Raw genomic sequence first — 20724 nt, 5'->3', positions numbered from 1 at the left:
TTTAATTAGAATTGTCTGTAATAGTGCCATAATCAATATATTGTAATGAAGCTGTTGACAGATGCTTGACTATAGTAATATTGAAAGCTACAGCTTATTCAATATGAAAAGCCTTAGAGGAAATTGTACTTGCTTTGAAAACAAATATGTTACTAATAGTGAATATTGATTAGTTGTTTGCAGGTGGTTATTAGCATTGTCAGAAATGCAGCTTGAATTAATTATGTGCTGATAGATGTTAATAATTGTTAGAGATAATGCCCTGCTAGTAATTAGTTTTAATGACTACTGCACCATTAAGAAAGGTTAACTTGTTCTATATAAATCTCCCATAGTGGCACAGCTACTACCTCATTAACTTTGTTCAAAGACTGCTGTAAACCTAATATGCTATATACTGTGTATGGTAGAAATCGTTTGTTTCACAAGATTGGCTCATTTAGTCATAGAGTTGACCCTAGCTTAATTACCAAGGGGGGTTGTGAATAGGCTGCTAAGCATTTTCTGTCAATTAAAATGCTGAAGCAGTGTAGAAAACTGCCATCTTGCACATGCTTTGAACCAAGTTAATTAGAAAGTTTCCACAGATGAGTGCTTCTTTTTAAAAGAATGCATTTTCTCTCTAGATAATGAGAAAGGGAGTTGGTGAATAACTAAGCTTGAAGACCTTTTGTGTTTTAAGCAACCTAATTTGCAGAATAAGTGAAGCTTGTTTCAGACATTTGGCGCTTTTTTATTGCATATGGTATCTTGGGTACAAATAAAACATTTACCAGTGGTATTTAATAGTTTGTATATTGTTTTATATAAGATTTTAAAAGTGTCTTTTATTTGTTTTGTTTTTGCTTTATACCAAATTGTGATTAAAAAAGCACAACAATTTGGTTAGAAATCAAAACAAATTTATTTACCATCATTGCTTGTTTTTCTACATGTAGGAAATTAGGATAGAGTTTATATAAGCTTAAATTTAAATATTATAAATTTTACAAATAAAGTATTTAAATAACATGGGAAAGTAATTTAAGTATAGTAAGTTCAAAACAACTTCACATTTCTGCTCATAGGTCAAAAGGATTGTTATTCCTTGAAGATTCCACGTTAGAAGAATGAACTATCATTTGAATTTGTAGTGCTTTTAGAAAGCTGAAGATTTTTTAAAAGTAATAATATAAGAAAACATGTTTATAATGTTGTATACTTAGGAGAATAGTAGGACTGTTTTCCTAATGAAATAGTTGTCCAGGAATAGTTGCAATCTATAGAAAATATCTGGAAAATTTCTGATTTATCTGAAAAGGGAAATCTAGCTCTTTACTCCTTATTTGGGATTGACAGGAGTAAGTGACAATGGTGTATCCTCAAAGCTTAGCTCCCAATTATGAGTGAGAACATATGATGTTTGGTGTTCATTCCCCAGTTACTTCACTTAGAATAATGGTCTCCAATTCCATCCAGGTTTCTGCAAATGCCATTGTTTTACTCATTTTTATGGCTGCGTAGTATTCCATGGTGTGTGTGTGTGTGTGTGTGTGTGTGTGTGTGTGTGTGTGTGTGTATAAACACACATTTTCTCTATCCACTCGTTGGTTGATGGGCATTTGGGCTGGTTCCATGTTTTTGGAACTGCAAATTGTGCTGCTATAAACGTGTGTGCAAGTATTTTTGTCATATAATGACTTCTTACCTTTTGAGTAGATACCTAGTCAGGGATTGCTGGATCAAATAGTAGATCTACTTTTAGTTCTTTAAGTAATCTTCACACTGTTTTTCCATAGTTGTTGTACTCGTTTACATTCCCATCCACAGTATAAAAGTGTTCCCTTTTCACCACATCCATACCAATATCTATTATTTTTTGTTTTTTTGAATATGGCCATTCTTGCAGGAGTGAGGAGGTATCATATTACGGTTTTGATTTGCATTTCCCTGGTAGTTAGTGTTGTTGAGTATTTTTCCATATGCTTCTTGGCCATTTGTATATATTCTTTTGAGAATGGTCTATTCATGTCCTGAGCCACTTTTAGGTGGAATTTTTTTTTTCTTGCTGATTTGTTTGAGTTCTTTGTAGATTCTGGATATTAGTCCTTTGTCGGATGTATAGATTGTGAAGATTTTCTCCCGCTCTGTGGGTTGTCTGTTAACTCTGCTGATTATTTCTTCCTCTGTGAAGCTTTTTAGTTTAATTAGTCCCATCTGTTTTCTTTGTTTTTGTTGCGTTTGCTTTTAGGTTCTTGGCATGAAGTCTTTGTGTAAGCCAGTGTCTTGAAGGGTGTTTCCAGTGTTCCAATGTTATGATTTAAAGTCTTAGATTTAAGTCTTTGCTCCATCTTGAGTTGATTTTTGTATAAGGTGAGAGCAGAGGACCCAGTTTTATTCTTCTACATGTAGCTTACCAATTATCCCAGCACCATTTGTTGAATAGGCTGTCCTTTCCCCACTTTATGTTATTGTTGGCTTTGTTGAAGATCAGTTGGCTGTAAGTAACTGGCTTTATTTCCGGGTTCTCAGTTTTGTTCCCTTGGTCTATGTGACTGTCTTTATACCAGTACCATGCTGTTTTGGTGACTATGGCCTTCTAGGATAGTTTGAAGTCAGGTAATGCAATGCCTCCAGATTTGTTCTTTTTGCTTAGTCTTGCATTTGTTATGCAGGCTCTTTTTTGGTTCCATATGAATTTTAAGAGTTTTTTTTCTAGTTCTGTGAAGAATGATGATGCTGTTTTGATGGGAATTGCATTGAATCTGTAGATGGCTTTTGGCGGTATGGTCAGTTTCACAATTGATTCTACCCATCCATGAGCATGGGATGTGTTTCCATTTGTTTATGTCATCTGTGATTTCTTTCAGCAGTGTTTTATAGTTTTCCTTACAGAGGTTTTTAACCTACTTGGTTAGGTATATTCATAAGTTTTTTATTTTATTTTATTTTATTTGTAGCTATCATAAAAGGGGTTGAGTTCTTGATTTGATTCTCAGCTTGGTTGCTGTTAGTAGATAGCAAATCTACTGATTTATGCACATAAATTTTGTAGCCTCAAACTTTGCTGAATTCATTTACTAGTTCTGGGAGCTTTTTGGATGAGTCTTTAGGGTTTTCTAGGTATATGATCATATCAACAGTGACAGTTTGACTTCCTCTTTACCAATTTGGGTGCCCTTGATTCCCTTGTCTTCTGTGATTGCTCTGGCTAGGACTTCCTGTACTGTGTTGAATAGAAGTGGTGAAAGTGGTGTTCTTGTCTTGTTTCAGTTCTTGGGAATGCTTTCAACTTTTCCCCCATTTAGTATAATATTAGCTGTGGGTTTGTCATAGATGGCTTTTATTACCTTAAAGTATGTCCCTTCTCAGCAAAATCGCTGAGGGTTTTAATCATAAAAGTATGATGGATTTTGTCAAATGCTTTTTCTGCATCTATTGTGAGATGATAGTGTGATTTTGTTTTTCATTCTATTTATGTGCTGTATCACATTTATTGACTTGTAGATGTTAAACCATTCCTGCATCCCTGGTATGAAACCTACTTGATCATGGTGGATTACCTTTTTGATAAGCTATTGGATTTGGCTCACTAGTATTTTGTTGAGGATTTTTGCATCTATGTTCATCATGGATATTGGTGTGTAGTTTTATTTTCTTGTTATGTCCTTACCTGGTTTTGGTATTAGGGTGATACTTGCTTCATAGAATGATTTAGGAAGGATTCCCTCCTTCTCTATCCTGAGGAATAGTGTCTGTAGGATTGGTACCAATTCTTTGACTGTCTGATAGAATTCAGCTGTGAATCCATCTAGTCCTGGACTTTTTTTTGTTGGCCATTTCAGTCTCGCTGCTTGTTATTGGTGTATTTATATATTTTCCTGGTTTAATCTAGGAGGGTTGTATATTTCCAGGAATTTATCTGTCTGCTCTAGGTTTTCTGCTTTATGTGCATAAAGGTGTTCATAGTAGCCTTGAATAATCTTTTGTATTTCTGTGGCATCAGCAGTAATATCTCCTGCTTCATTTCTAAGTGAGCTTATTTGGATCTTCTCTTTTCTTGGTTAATCTTGCTAATGGTCTATCAGTTTTATTTATCTTTTCAAAAAACCAGGCTTTGTTTCATTTATGTTTGGTATTGGTGTGTGTTTGTTTGTTTCAATTTCATTTATTTCTACTCTCGTCTTCGTTATTTCTTTTCTTCTGCTGGGTTTGGGTTTGGATTGTTCTTGCCTCTCCAGTTCTGTGAGGTGTGACCTTAGATTGTGTATTTGCGCTCTTTCAGACTTTTTGATGTAATAGGCATTTAATGCTATGAACTTTTCTCTTAGCACTGCTTTTGCTGTATCCTGGAAGTTTTGATAGGTTGCATCACTATTATCATTCAGTTCAAATAATTTTTTAAATTCTATCTTGATTTCATGGTTGACACAGTGATCATTCAGGAGCAGGATATTTAATTTCCTTGTATTTTGATGGCCTTAAGGGTGCTTTTTGCAGTTGATTTCCAATTTTATTCCATTGTGGTCTGAGACAGTACTTGATATAATTTCTGTTTCCTTAAATTTACTGAGACTTGTTTTGTGCCCTGTCATCTATCTTGGAGATTGTTTGACGTGCTGATGAATAGAATGTACATTCTGCAGTTGTTGGGTAAAATGTAAATACCTGTTACATCCATTTGTTTTAGGGTATAGTTTAAGTTCATTGTTTCTTTGTTGACTTTCTGTCTTGATGACTTGTCTAGTGCTGTCGGTGGAGTATTAAAGTCAAAACTCAAGGTCTGCTGTTCAGATTATTTTGTCCCACTGGGTGCTCCCTTGATGTGTTCTCCCCCTCTCCCTAGGGGAGACCCGAACTACAGGATTGTTTTTGCTCTTCTGGGTCCAGCCATCCAGCGGAGCTACTGGGCTCCAGGCTGGTACTGGGAGTGTCTGCAAAGATACCTGTGGTGTGATCTGTCTTCAGGTCTGTCCGCTGTGGATACCAGCACCTGTTCTTGTGGAGGTAGCAGGGGAATGAAGTGGACTCTGTGAAGGTCCTTGGTTGTATTTTTGTTTAGTGCTCTGGTTTTGTGTTGGTTGGTCTCCAGCCAGGGTGTGGCACTTTCAAGAGTGCATCCTCCCCGGTTGTATAGGGAGGATCAGGTGGTGGGTGGGGCTATAGAGCTCCCAAGAGATTGTGTCCTTTTGTTGCAAGACTTTTCCTTAATTCAGCGAAAAACAGGGTTCTTGTTTTTCCTCTGCCATGAAAATTTAGGCTCACAGATGGGCTTTGAATAGTGAGTAAAGTAGGGTTTTATTGAGTGAAAGAAAGAAATGGGGGAATTTATGTCAACAGTTTATCTATTATATTCTGTATATTCTTAGAACAAAGTAAGCTAGAGAAAATAATATATATTAAGAAAACACATAAGAAATTTATGTAGGATTTATTATTAGTTATAATGTAAGGATACACAGTAGAGAATTTATTTTAAGCAAAATCACAGTTTATTGGAGAAAGTAGAGCACACTTGGAAGAGGGCCAAGCAGGTGACTTGAAACATCAAGTGCCTGTGTGGAATCTTAAGGATTTTCTATGCATTACTCATGTTAACTATTCATTAAATGAAAGTGAATCATGATAAAGGTCTTCATTCTCATCATCTTCATGTTGAGTAGACTGAGGAAGAGGAGGAAGAGGGAGGTATCCATTGGTCTTAACTGTCTCAGGAATGGCTGAAGCAGAAAAAAATCCATGCATTAAGTGGATCCATGCAATTCAAACCCATGTTGGTCAATGGTCAACTGTAATTTAGTAATGATTTAAAATATAAGAGAGGATGTGCTAGATTAAATGCAATTATTATGCTATATTACATAAGGCATTTGAGCATCCACAGTTTTGGTATCTGCCGGGCGGTTGGGGAGGTGGGCGGTACTGGAACTAATTTCTGCAGATACCAAATGATGACTGTATTAAGGCTTCCAATCCATGAACATGGGGTATGTTTTCATTTATTTGCCTTCTTTAATTTCTTTCAGCAATGTTTTGTAGTTTTCTTTTTCACTCTTTTTAAAAATTTAGCTTTTAAGTTCAGGGTTACATGTGCAGGTTTGTTATATAGGTAAACTTGTGTCATAGGATTTTGTTGTACAGATTTGTCACCCAGGTATTCCTAGTGCCCATTAATTATTTTTCGTGATGCTGTCCCTCCCCACCTCTACCGTGGAATAGGCCCCAGTGTCTGTTGTTTCCCTCTACGTGTCCGTGAGTAAACGAACAACCTACGGAATGGGAGAAAATTTTTGCAAACTTATGCAACTGACGAAGGTCTAATATCCAGCATCTACAAGGAATTTAAACAAATTTACAAGAAAAAACAACCCTATTAAAAAGTGGGCAAAGGACATGAATAAACACTTTTCAAAAAAAAGACATATGTGCAGCCAACAAGCCTATGAAAAAAAGCTCAACATCATATTAGAGAAATGCAAATCAAAACCACAAGGAGATGCCATCTCACACCATTCAGAATGTTTTATAGTTTTCATTGTACAAGTCTTGTATCTCCTTAGTTAATTATTTTGTTCTTTTTGATGCGATTGTAAGTGGCACTGTTTTCATAATTTCCTTTTCAGATTGTTCATTGATAGTATATATAAAAATGCAACTGATTTTTGTGTGTTAACTTTGTATCCCACTATTTTGCTGAACTCATTCTAATAATTTTTTGTGTGGCAAAAAGTTGTTTTTAAAAGCAGTGGAGAATTTATTTTAAGCAAAGTGAGAGTTTATTAGAGAAACTAGAGTACACTTGGAAGAGGTTCAAGCAGGTGACCTGAAAAATCAAGTGCCTGTGTGGAATTTTTAGGATTTTCTACATGTAAGATCAAATCAACTGCAAACAGATGTAATTTTACTTATTCCTTTCCAAATTGGATGTTTTTAAATTTTTTTTGCCTAATTGTTTGGCTAGAACTTCCAATACTGTGTTGAATAGAAGTGATGAAAGCAAGCATCTTTGCTTTGTTCCTCATCTTAGATGAAAGGCTTTGTCTTTCGCCATTGAATATGATGTTTGCTGTGAGTTTTTCATATATGGCTTTTATTATGTCAGGTTGTTTCTTTCTGTTCCTAGTTTGTTGAGTCTTTGATCATGAAAGGATATTGATTTTTGTCATGTGCTTTTTCTGCTTCTTGATGATTATGTGGGTTTTTTCTTTATTCTGTTAATATGGTATATATGAATTTTTGTATGTTGAACTTTTCTTGCATTCCAGGAGTAAACCCCACTTAGTATATTGTATAATCCTTTTAATATGCTGCTGGATTTTGTTTACGAGCTTTTTTCTTTTGAGAATTTTTACATCTGTGCTCATAAGGAATATTGGTTTGTAGTTTTCATTTCTTGTAGAGTCTTTTTCTGATACCTTTAGTATCAGGGTAATACTGGCCTCATAGAATGAGTTAGAAAGTGTTACCTCCTCTTTGTTTTTTTTGGTTTTTTTTGGGGGGGGGGAAGTTTGAGAAGGATTGGTATTAGTTCTCCTTTAAATGTTAGGTAGAAGTTATCAGGTCCAGGACTTTCCTTTGTTGAGAGATTTTTGATTTCTCATTCAATCTTACCAGTTATAGTCTATTTACATTTTCTGTTTTTTTCATTATTTAGTCTTGGTAGGTTTTGTGTTGCAAGGAATTTGTTCATTTCATATAGGTTATCCAGTTTGTCGGTTTCCAGCTCTTCATCATATTCTATTATAATCCTTTTTATTTCTTTATAATCAGTAGTAACATCCCCACTTTTATTTCTGAATTTAGTAATTTGTATCTTCTCTTTTTCTTAGTCAATCTAGTTTAAGGTTTGTCAATTTTGTTAATCTTTTCCAAGAATCAACTGTAGGCTTCATTGATTTTCTTTGTGTTTCTGCTATTTCATTTACTTCTGCTCCAATCTTTATTATATTCTTTCTTCTGCTGGTCTTGGCTTACTTTGTTCTTGTTCTTTTTTTTTTCTAGTCCCTTAAGTATAATGTTAAGTTTTTGGTTTGAGATCATATTTTTCCATGTGAGTGTTAATAAGTATCTTTTTTTTTCCCCTTAGCCCTGCTTTAGATGTATCCCATACGTTTTGGTTGTGGTTTTGTTTTCATTTGTTTATAAGTATTTTCTAGTGTCCCTTATAATTTCTTCCTTGATCCAGTTGTTAATAATGTGTTGTTTAATTTCTATAAATTTGTGAATTTTCCAGTTTTACTTTGTAGTTGATTTCTAACTATTCCATTATGGTAGGAGAAGGACACTCTGTATTATATTTATCTGTTGAGACTTAATTTGTGACCTAATACTTGGTCTATCCTGGAAAATGTTCCATGTGCACTGAAGAATGTTTCTGGTGCTGTTTTGGATAGTGTTCCTTATATGTATATTAGATTAGTTGGTTTATTGTGTTAAGTCCTCTGTTTCCTCGCCTGTCTGCTGGATGGCTATTTTATTCATTATTGAAAATAGAGTACTGAGGTCTCCAACTATTATGGTAGAATTGGTTACTTCTCCCTTCAATTGTGATGGTTTTTGTTTCATATATTTTGATACTCCATTTTTAGGTACATAAATATTTATTTTATTCATTATTGAAAATAGAGTACTGAGGTCTCCAACTATTATGGTAGAATTGGTTACTTCTCCCTTCAATTGTGACGGTTTTTGTTTCATATATTTTGATACTCCATTTTTAGGTACATAAATATTTATAATTATTTTATCACTGTCCTTCCTTGTTTCTTGTAACTTTTTTTGATTTAAAAGTCTACTTTGATATTAGTATAAACACCCCTGCTTTCTTTTGGTTACTATTTTCATGGAATATTGTTTTCCATCTTTGCACGTTCAACCTGTTTGTGTCTTTGACATAAAGTGAGTCTCATATATAAGTTGAATTGTTTTTATTCATTCTGCCAATTTCTGTCAATTGATTGGAGAGTTTAATCCATTTACATTTAAAATAATTACTGATAAAGAAGGACTTCTGTCATTTTGCTGTTTGTTTTTCTATATGCCTTATGGCTTTTTTTGTCCTTTATTTCTTCTGCTAATGCCTTCTATTGTGTTTAGTTGACTTTTTTGGCAGTGAAATGGTTAGATTCCTTTTTCATTTCCTTTTGTGCATATATTATAGCTGTTTTCTCATAGTTATTATGGGGATTACATTTAGCAGCCTAAAGTTAAAACAGTCTAATTTTATATCATTTTAACTTCAATAGCATACAAAAATTCTGCTCCTTTACAGCTTCATCTCCACACCTTTCAGGTTACTGTTTAGTGTCCTTTCCTCTTGAAGGACTCTCGAGTATTTCTTACAGGGCAGGTCTAGTGGTAACAAACTCCTTTAGCTTTTGTTTATTTGGGAATGTCTTAGTTTCTCCCTCACTTTTGAATGTCAGTTTTGCAGGATATAAAATTCTTGGTTGACAATTTTGTTTTTTCTTTTAGGACTTAGAATATACCAGCCTATTGCCTTCTGACTCGCAAAGTTTCTATAGAGAAATCTGCTTGTAATTTTATTGAGAGTTTCTTTTATGTGACAAGTTGCTTCTCTTTCAGTTTTCAAGATTCTCTGTTTTTCAAGAGTTTGATTATAATGTGTCTTGGTGTGGGTCTCTTTTGAGTTCCTCTTACTGAAATTCATTTAGCTTCTTGGACGTTTCTGTTGATGTCCTTCATCAAATTTGGGAAATTTTTAGCCATTATTTCTTAAAATATTCTTGCTGCCCCCACCCCCGGCTTCATTTACTTGACTTCTACAGTGTATATGGATGTTGGTCTGCTTGGTGGTACCCTCCAGGTCCCATAGACTCTGTTCATTTTTAGTCAATATTTTTTCTTTCTTTTCTTCAGAATCAATAATTTCCATTGTCCTGTTTTCAAGTCCACCGGTACTTCAGCCTGCTCAAATCTGCCTTTGAATCTCTCTAGTGAATTTTTCATTTTTGTTATTGTACTTTGCAGTTCCAGAGTTTCTTTTTGATTTATTTTTAGTTTTTCTAATCCTTTATTGATATTTCCAATATGTTTATAGATTATCTCCTTTTGACTTTTTTTAGGATCCTTAGGACAGTTGTTTAAAAGTCATTGTCTAATAGATCTGCCAGTAGGTCTTTCTCAGGGAGTTTCTGTGATTTATTTTTTTTCCTTTGTGCCTTGCTTTTCTGTTTCTTTGTATGCTTTCTGATTTTTTTGAAAACTGGACTCTGGAAGTCAGATTTGTCCCCTTCCCCAGAGTTTGCTATTTCTTTTGTTAAATTGTTTTTGTTTCTTATTAATTTTGGGGGGAAAAGGTTATTGTCTTATGCTCTCTCTGTGGTATAAACATAAGATTTTCACAGTTTTTTGGGTTTTTTTTTTTTTTTTTTTTTTGAGACAGGGTCTCACTTTTTCACCCAGGCTGGAGTGCAGTGGCATCATCACGGCTCACTGCAGCCTCAACCTTCTGGGCTCCGGTGATCCTCCTGCCTCAACCTCTAGAGTAGCTGGAACTACAGGCACATGCTGCTATGCCCAGTTAGTTTTTGTATTTTTAGTACAGATGGGTTTTTGTCATGTTGCCCAGGCTAGTCTAAAACTCCTGGGCTCAGATCCTCCCATTGCAGCTTCCCAAAATGCTAGGATTACATGTGTGAGCTACTACACCTAGCCTGTTTTCACAGGTCCTTTCTGAGCCTGTGCCTTTCCCTAGGCATGCCAGATTCTTTTCTAATTTTCTCCAAATATGCAGTTATTTTTGAATTTTCCAATATTTGTTGTCTGACTCCCAGAAGGGAAAAAAAGAAGGGAGAAAAAGTGGTGCTGGCCTTTTAAATCCCTTGGAAATCACTGTAGCTAGGAGAGACACTTGCAAAATGAGGAGAGGTACAGCAACATGGCCACCTGTCTCTTCATCTGTACTTCTGTGATCAGAATCAGTAATCAGAGTACACGTCCTCAATATTTGGGGAGCAAAATCCATTTTGTCTATTCTTGCTTCTATAATTGTAGGGTCCTGTAGATTGATCCAGGACACCATGCACAGCTTCCTTTCAAAGGACTAAAGATTGCAGTTGGATAGCTGCCAGTAAGCTAAGAGCTGAAACTGATCAAAATTAACCACACTTTACCATAGAGCTTTCCCCTAGAAGTTGCAGGCCTTCAATAGACTACAGAGTTGCAAAGCAATTAACATCAGACAGATTTTGTCAATTCATTTATAGTCTAGGGGGCATACAGATTTCTGGTGCTTCCTACTCCATAGTCTTCCCATAATCTTCCTCCTTTAACCATTTTTAAGTATACAGTTCATTGGCATTAATTACAGGATCATACTAGTAAGGTCATGTTTCATTTCCTTCTTCAATTCTTCAAAGAGATACTTCAGGATCCTGCTCCCACTTGTTTAAAATTTCCATGGAAAGTTCTTCTCTGGTCTACAGCTGATCTGGGTGCAGCAGCTTTGGCACCAGTTGAGTGGAAAGTTTGTTCAACTTTAATTTTTCTGTCAGAATTGTATTAGCTTAACCAGTTAAGATATCTGTGGTGTTCAGTATTGTTTGTGCTGTTAATTGTTGGTCCTTTTCATTTAGGACACAAGTAAAATCGATTTTTTTATAATATGCATTTTCCATGAACTTTTTGAAGATCTTCTCCTTTGCTAATAGATTCTGTGATCAGATAATTTGGGAAAATGCTGCATATTGTATTCTCCTTTCAGAGATGCACATTGCTTATTAAACTGTTAGAGGCGCTGAAGGAACCTGTGTAATTCAGCATTACCAAAACTTACTTGATTATTAAATTTCTCCTCCTTCCCCTTTGAAATACCCTCTATCTCATAGAACTAATGAGCTCAGTTTGAGAAATGCTAGTATAGATTATTAAAGTTTTTCTAGCAGTGTAATAAGACAATAGCTAGTATGTGGCCAGTTCAAATAGCTACTGATAAGCAAAGAATTGAGAACAATTCTCTTTTTAAAGGGGCAGAATAATTGACATCTTTGAAAATATTTTTAAAATTTTCAACTCTGTCAGTCAAGGCAATGTATATCTGAAGGAGCAATTATGTGATAATATTTCCAGTTGTGCTCTCTATGTTTTATATGCAAAAACAAAGTTATCAAAAGATATAGGACCAATTTTAGTCCTAGAATGTAGGTCTTTTTTAGTCAGTTAAAAATCTTTGAAGGTAGTCTTTAAAATATTTTATATAGCAAGCATACTATACATATTTCCTCTAAAAGAAATAGAACAATATTTTTGAAGAGATAAAATGTTCCAAGTAATACAGAGATTATTTATTATTTTAATTTTTCTTTTCATCAAAACACTATTCCACAAAAGAACTCTTTTCTGTGAGACAGGGTCTAGCTTTGTTACCCAGGCTGGGATGCAGTGGCACAATCTTGGCTCACTGCAACCTCTGCCTCCCAGGCTTACACTATGCTCTCACCTCAGCTTCCTGAGGAAGCTGGACTACAGGCACATGCCACCACACCTGGCTAATTCCTGTGTTTTTTGTAGAGATGGGGTTTTACCACATTGCCCAGTCTGGTCTTGAACTCCTGAGCTCAGTCTGCCTGCCTCGACTGTTCAAATTGCTTGGATTATGGGCATAAGCCAGGACCCCTCAGCCATTAAGATAAACATTTTTATTGGGTAATTTTGGTGACAATTCTAGTGCATTCTTGGCTAAAATAATTCTGATTAATAAAAATTTCTAATAATTTTGAAGGGTTATCAAGTGTGTTTACTCTATATATCTTGTGTATTTGGGGTCTTGTCTAGTTTTGGCAGTCTCCATTCACATGTATTTACATTAGTATATACAGTTTATTTTTTCTCCTAGAGTATCTTAGAGTATGAATTACTCATTTTTCCAAGTAGTTGAGTGCACATTTTGAAGTTCTTTTTTTTTTTTTAATTGCATTTTAGGTTTTGGGGTACATGTGAAGAACATGTAAGATTGTTGCATAGGTACACACATGGCAGTGTGGTTTGCTGCCTTCCTCCCCATCACCTATATCTGGCATTTCTCCCCATGTTATCCCTCCCCAACTCCCCACTTCCTGCTATCCCTCCCCTGTTTCCCCCCCAACAGACCCCACTGTGAGATGCTCCCCTCTCTGTGTCCATGTGTTCTCATTGTTCAACACCCGCCTATGAGTGAGAGCATGCAGGGTTTGATTTTCTGTTCTTGTGTCAGTTTGCTGAGAATGATGGTTTCCAGGTTCATCCATGTCCCTACAAAGGACATGAACTCATCGTTTTTTATGGCTGAATAGTATTCCATGATGTATATGTGGCACATTTTCCCTGTCCAGTCTGTCATTGATGGGCATTTGGGTTGCTTCCAAAGTCTTTGCTATTGTAAACAGTGCCGTAGTGAACATTCATGTGCACGTGTACTTATAATAGAATGATATATAATCCTTTGGGTATATACCTGGTAATGGAATTGCTGGGTCAAATCGAATTTCTGTTTCTAGGTCCTTGAGGAGTCGCCACACTGTCTTCCACAATGGTTGAACTAATTTGCACTCCCAACAGTGTAAAAGTGTTCCTATTTCTCCTCATCCTCTCCAGCATCTGCTGTCTCCAGATTTTTTAATGATTGCCATTCTAACTGGCGTGAGATGGTGTCTCACTGTAGTTTTGATTTGCATTTCTCTAATGACCAGTGATGATGAGCATTTTTTCATATGCTTGTTGGCCTCATATATGTCTTCTTTTGAAAAGTGTCTGTTCGTATCCTTTGCACACTTTTGAATGGGCTTGTTTTTTTCTTGTAAATCTGTTTTAGTTCTTTGTAGATTTCGGATATAAGGCCTTTGTCAGATAGGTAGATTAAAAAAATTTTTTCGCATTCTGTTGGTTGCCGATTCACTCTAATGACTGTTTATTTTGCTGTGCGGAAGCTGTGTAGTTTGCTTAGGTCCCATTTGTCTATTTTGGTTTTTGTTGCCAATGCTTTTGGTGTTTTAGTCATGAAGACCTGTGCCTATGTCCTGAATGGTTTTGCCTAGGTTTTCTTCCAGGGTTTTTATGGTGTTAGGTCTCATGTTTAAGTCTTAAATCCATCTGGAGTTAATTTTAGTGTAAGGTGTCAGGAAGGGGTCCAGTTTCTGCTTTCTACACATGGCCAGCCAGTTTTCCCAACACCATTTATTAAACAGGGAATCCTTTTCCCATTGCTTGTTTTTGTCAGGTTTTCAAAGATTAGATAGTTGTAGATGTGTAGCGTTGCCTCTGAGGCCTCTGTTCTGTTCCATTGGTGTATATCTCTGTTTTGGTACCAGTACCATGCTGTTTTGATTACTGTAGCCTTGTAGTATAGTTTGAAGTCAGGTAGTGTGATGCCTTCAGCTTTGTTCTTTTTGCTTAGAATTGACTTGGCTATGTGGACTGTCTTTTGGTTCCATATGAAGTTTAAGGTGGTTTTTTCCAGTTCTGTGAAGAAGGTCATTTGTAGCTTGGTGGGGATAGCGTTGAATCTATAAATTACTTTGGGCAGTATGGCCATTTTCACGATATTGATTCTTCTAACCACGAGCTTGGAATGTTTCTCCATCTGTTTGTGTCTTCTCTTTTTTCGTTGAACAGTGGTTTGTAGTTCTCCTTGAAGAGATCCATTCTTTGTTATTGTATTCCTAGATATTTTATTCTCTTTGTAGCAATTGTGAATGGCAGTTCGTTTTTGATTTGGCTCTCTTTAATTCTGTTATTGGTGTATAGGAATGCTTATGATTTTTGCACATTGATTTTGTATCCTGAGACTTTGCTGAAGTTGCTTATCAGTTTCAGGAGATTTTGGGCTGAGACAATGGGGTCTTCTAAATATACATTCATGTTGTCTGCAATAGAGACAATTTGACTTCCTCCTTTCCTAATTGAATACCTTTATTTCTTTTTCTTGTCTGATTTCCTCTCTCACCACTCCTATTCAATATAGACTATATTGAATAGGAGTGGTGAGAGACGGCATCCTTATCTAGTGCCGGTTTTCAAAGGGAATGCTTCCAGTTTTTGCCCATTCAGTATGATATTGGCTGTGGGTCTGTCATAAATAGCTTTTATTATTTTGAGATATGTTCCATCAATACCTAGTTTATTGAGGGTTTTTAGCATAAAGGGCTGTTGAATTTTGTCGAAGGCCTTCTCTGCATCTATTGAGATAATCATGTGGTTTTTGTCTTTGGTTCTGTTTATGTGGTGAATTATGTTTATACACTTCCATATGTTGAATCAGCCTTCCATCCCTAGAATGAAGCCTACTTGATCATGATGGATAAGCTTTTTGATGTGCCGTTGCAATCTGTTTGCCAGTATTTTATTGAAGATTTTTGCATCTGTGTTCATCGTGGATATTGGCCTGAAGTTTTCTTTTTTTGTTGAGTTTCTACTGGGTGTTGGTATCAGGATGATGTTGGTCTCATAAAATGATTTGGGGAGGATTCCCTCTTTTTGGATTGTTTGGAGTAGTTTTAGAAGTAATGGTACCAGCTCCTCTTTGTATGTCTGGTAGAATTTGGCTGTGAACCCATCTGGGCCTGGGCTTTTTTCGGTTGGTAGGCTATTAATTGCTGCCTCAACTTCAGCCCTTGATATTGGTCTATTCAGGGTTTCGACTTCTTCCTGGTTTAGGCTTGGGAGGATGCAAGTGTCCAGGTATTTATCCATTTCTTCCAGGTTTACTAGTTTATGTGCATAGAGTTTTTTCTTTTTTTTTTTTGGTTTTTTTTTTTTTTTTTTTTTGACTTTTTAAAGAAGCCTTTATTTCCTTGTTTTGCAAATAAAGCTGGCTAAGTTGGTTGCTTTTTGGTGATTAATCAGAGAAACCAAATCCCATATCCTCGTCCAACTCCTCCGACTCTTTCTTGGCTTCAACCTTAGCTGGGGCTGCAGCAGCAGCAGGAGCAGCCATGGCGGCAGCAGCCACAGGGACAGCCGCCACAAAGGCAAATGGATCAGCCAAGAAGGCCTTGACCTTTTCAGCAAGTGGGAAGGTGTAACCAGTCTCCACAGACAAGGCCAGGACTCATTTGTACTGGTGATAGAATGGGGTGCTGATGCAATAGTTGGGTAGCCAATCTGCAGACAGACACTGGCAACATTGCGGATGCCCTCCAGGAAGCGAGAGTGCAGAATTTCCTCTGTGATGTCAAGCACTTCAGGGTTGTAGATGCTGCCATTGTCAAACACCTGCTGGATGACCAGCCCAAAGGAGAAGGGAGAGATGTTGAGCATGTTCAGCAGCATGGCTTCACTGGCTCCCACTTTGTCTCCAGTCTTGATCAGCTGCACATCACTCAGGATTTCAATGGTGCCCCTGGAGATTTTAGTGGTGATACCTAAAGCCTGGGAAAAGGAGGTCTTCTCGGGCCCCAGACCAGTGTTCTGGGCTGGCACAGTGACTTCACATGGGGCTATGGCACCAGCACAGGTGGCAGCTGGGACCTTATTGGCCAGCTGCATGTCCCTGATCTCAGTGAGGTCCTCCTTGGTGAACACAAAACCCACATTCCCCCAGATATGAGGCAGCAGTTTCTCCAGATCTGGGTTGTTTTCCAGGTGCTCTTGGTTGGCCTTGCGCATCATGATGTTCTTCCCCATCAGCACCACGGCCTTCCCGCAGAGGGACATGCGGATCTGCTGCATCTGCTTGGAGCCCACATTGTCTGCTCCCACGATGAAGCATTTCAGATAATCATCCAACAGTTGGATGAATTTAAGGAAGTAGTTGGACTTCCAGGTTGCCCTGTCTTCCCTGGGCATCACTGCGGTGCATCAGGGATTACCATGCAGGGCTAAAAGACGATGTCACTTCCAACAGGACACCTGGCAAGAAAAGCTATTTTCAAGTTCTTAATTGAAGTTGCTTTTAGGTTGATGCTGGGATTGCTTCTATATTAGATTATTGCCAAACTAATAAGGAAAAATGTATTTGTAAAGGGAGAGTTACATATACTGTGTAAAATACAGTTTATCTTCAGGTTAATGCTTTTGTTACCAACTCACTTTGTCCCATATAGTTATTTTAAGTTACCCATCCTTTTTATCTCGATTTTTTCCCCTCAATATGATTGGATCTAAAAAGCTGCAGTAGTTTTGACAAACCTTTTTTGATTTAGCTGGCCAATAACTATTGGCTCCTCATGTCTAAAATTTATACCTATGACCACTTCTCTGACTTATTTCATTAAGTTCTCCCACGGATTTTATTTTCCCTGTCTGTGAACAGGGGACAGACAGGAAAAATAAAATCCGTGGGAGAACAACAGCTTGGTGATCATCATTAAGTTAGCCTGTAAACGTTAGTTGAACATATTTTTTCTTTCTAGAATAAGGTTTTTCAGGTCCCTGTGGTTTTTTATCCTAGTAATAGTTAGAGCAATCACTGCCCACTGCCCCAACCTTTTTTTTTCTTTTTTGGCTTAGGGTCTCACTTTGTTACCCAGGCTGGAGTGCAGTGGCACAATCTCAGCTCACTGCAACCTCCTCTGCCCAGGCTCAAGCTATCCTGCTGCCTCAGCCCCCCGCGATCCTTCCGCCTCAGCCTCCCAAGTAGCTGGGGCTACAGGTCTGTGCCACCGTGCCCAGCTAATTTTTGTATTATTTGGTCGATACTGGGTTTCATTGTGTTGCCCAGGCTGGTCTCCAGCTCCTGGGCTAAAGCTATCCGCCTGCCTCGGCCTCCCAAAGTGCTGTTTACAAGCATGAGCCATTGCACCAGGGTCGCAATCCGCCTCATCCTTTCTTTCCACTAACCAGGATATATTATTTTTGTAATAAATATGACCCACATTCCTCAAGAACTGAGTTCCTATTCCTTCCTTACTCCAAAATCCTTGCAAGAATTGAAGCCACTGAATCCAAGTCTAATGGGTCAAGATCTTCAGCCCTCTAATATTGGTTGTGTTTGAATCTTCTTTTGCCTCTTAGTTTACCTACATTTATGTGATAGGAATTACCTTTTAAGATACAGGGTAAGCCACAGACCTTCTATTAGTGATAGATTGTCCATTGTTTTAATTCTGTGAGATAACTGAACTAATGAATATTGGCTGTAGTGTTAACATCATTGGATATTGTGAATACAATGCCCATTGGATAAAACAGTTTTATTGATAAAGTTCAGCATTTAGTGGGTCAGTTAGTATTATCTCCCTATCTTTATTTTCCCTTGTTTTTGAAAATTTTAAGTTATTTTGATAAGATATATTTTTTCTATGTTCATTTATCACAGACTTATATAAAATCCTTCAGCAGATATATAGTCCTCTTAGATTTGATTTGAAAAATAGTATTTTAGATTAAAATTATTGCTCTTAAATGAGATTTTCTGTAGATCTTAAGCATAATTTAAAAAATTAATGACATTTCTATTTCATTTTAGGCCAGTAAAGGAAATTATAATGAAAATGTCCAATCCCCATACCACTGGCATATATTTCTAATGTCTTGTTTGTGAATGATGTAAAGACATGTATACAGACTTCCCCTTCCCCACCATAGATAAAGACATGTATACAGACTTCCCCTTCCCCACCATACCTGTTTTTCTTTAAGTCATATTGTAAAAACATTTCTCTTGTGTTCTGAGCCAGTTAAAATTATATAGTGACTTTTTTTAAAGTGGTAAATTTAATGGAAACCCAAATTAGAGGAATGGGAGTTTGGAACCAGGTGTAGAGAAAAATCAAGAAAAATAGGACTGAATTAACCTTTGTAACAATAATGTTGCCAATAATGAGACATCTCATCATGTGCATGTATTTCCATTTGGGGTTATGTTATGTTTCTTAAACTATTACAAAGATTTACAAAGATTATGATACATTAAATAGATACTTGGCTTTTTAAGGTTCTCAGGTGAGTTTTGTAATTATATTCTTTAAATAAACAGCTTTATTATTGTGGCTCTGCCTAGACTTTGGGAAATTTTTATTTATAGTCTAGCTATTAAGTGAATTACAGCCTTCAGTCATTTTAAGTCACTGGTTCTAATATCGTGGGCCATTGAAGGTACTATTTATAACGTGATCTGAGTTTCTTAATTCTTTTTAAAAGTGTTCAAGTTGGTCGTATGTCATATTTTGGTTTTGTTTTTCAACAATGCTGTAAAGCTTTAATAATCTGGGTAAAATAGTCTACCTTCTGTGATTCATTTGTTATCTTTTCATTCTTCTTGGTAGTCTATTGGTTTAAATTGTTATACTAATGCTGACTCTTAATTTCTTTTCTACAGCCTGGATTTGTGGTATCATTTCTATCACTGTCATTAGCCTGCTTTCCTTGCTAGGAGTGATCTTGGTTCCTATCATTAACCAAGGATGCTTCAAATTCCTTCTCACATTCCTTGTTGCACTAGCGGTAGGAACAATGAGTGGAGACGCCCTTCTTCATCTACTGCCCCATGTAAGAAATGTTTTTAATCATTTAAAACACTTAAAATAAAAATATTTAAGCTGAAAGAGTCCTTCATTAGCAAGCTATAGCATAGTAATCTAGTATTTGTATTGTTTTATTTGCTTATAGGATGAAGTATTTTTTTTTTTCATTTTCAGAGTTTTAATACCAATATTTTTTAAATAAATTGAATCATTAGGTCAACTTTGCTTTCAGTAGTCTTTAAAAAAAACTCATTGGATTAAAATTTGCAATATTAGCAGCAGTGAATGATCTTTTTAAAATCTGTGTAGCATATCAAGTAAGCCTTTAAGAGAAATGCGTAAGAAATGTTGTAATGATTATGCCTATAGCCAGTATGCCATCAGCATCTTTGAGCAGGAGTAGGCAGATACACTCAGCGAGCTGTTTTACACTTAGCTCTTGGTATATGGGAGCATTTATCTTTTCACCCTGCATACAACTTCTTTTCTTCTCTTTGGAGTCGGTTCTAATTATATGATCACAAGCCCATATTCCTAGTACCATGTTTATCAACCTTTTTAAAAGTTGCTGTCTATAACTTATCAGTAGTTAGATAGATAGCTTTCTGTCACCAGCTAAGAGTATTTGATTCACTCTTACCATTTTTACTTCAAATTATGAATGCAATGGGGATTTTTTTTTCCTTTTCCAAATATAAAATTGAAGTATTGAGTATTTCCCTTCTAGAGTATTTGGGAGACAGGATTGTATTTGTGTGTTGTGTATACCTCTTCTGCTCTCTTGGTTGAGAATTCCAGATTTAGTATCTACAGCAATGTGTGTTTGTAAAAAAAAAAAAAAAAAAAAAAAAAGTTTTTTTTAAATAAACGAGTTAATGAATCTTAAGACTGTGAACATGAATTTTTTGTTTCACCATTTCTTCTAGCCATCAAGAATAGCAACAGTTTTTTTTAGAACTGGGCCTAGTAAGAGTAATTGAAGTGAGAACAGTAGTTAAGTGCTGTTTAACTTGTTTTTCTATTAAGAAAGGTTAACTAAACGTAACTGTTACCTTTTTGAATGGTCTGATATCCTCTGAGAGGTTTAGATATCTCTTTGATTGACCATTAGTTAACAGGAAAAGAATATAAATAAATGTTCGAACGAAGAAAGATACTTAAGTGCAGTTATTTAACTTACATTCTATAAGATTATTATTGTGATACTTGTACATTTCATAATGTTGAAACATAATTTCTATACATTTATGCTTGCTAAAGCTTTAAAATGTAGAAAATTACATATTTAAGGATACCCTCTTGCTAGCTTTCCATAGTATATGCAGAGATAGCAATCTTACACCTC

General features: G+C 36.2%; 2 protein-coding genes across 6 annotated transcripts in view; one reads left to right on the top strand and one right to left on the bottom strand.

Annotated features, from left to right (window-relative positions):
- SLC39A10 (solute carrier family 39 member 10) overlaps positions 1-20724 on the top strand; it is a 167813-nt gene that overhangs the window by 114271 nt on the left and 32818 nt on the right. For all 5 annotated transcript variants that reach the window (XM_064373221.1, XM_012454046.2, XM_012454043.3 and 2 more), the window contains one exon: positions 19235-19404. In XM_064373221.1, coding sequence (XP_064229291.1) covers positions 19235-19404 — 170 coding nt within the window. The remainder of the gene's footprint in view (positions 1-19234; positions 19405-20724) is intronic.
- LOC105718362 (large ribosomal subunit protein uL10-like) lies at positions 15812-16761 on the bottom strand. Its single transcript, XM_064372835.1, is given in 2 exon segments — positions 15812-16035; positions 16038-16761. Coding segments are annotated over 2 exon segments (948 nt in total).

This window comes from Aotus nancymaae, unplaced genomic scaffold, assembly GCF_030222135.1.
Source record: "Aotus nancymaae isolate 86718 unplaced genomic scaffold, 86718_ANA_hifiasm-v0.15.2.pri h1tg000008l, whole genome shotgun sequence".
NCBI lineage: Eukaryota > Metazoa > Chordata > Mammalia > Primates > Aotidae > Aotus > Aotus nancymaae.
The sequence above is the reverse complement of the archived record's forward strand: the minus strand, read 5'-3'. Positions and strand labels throughout refer to the sequence as shown.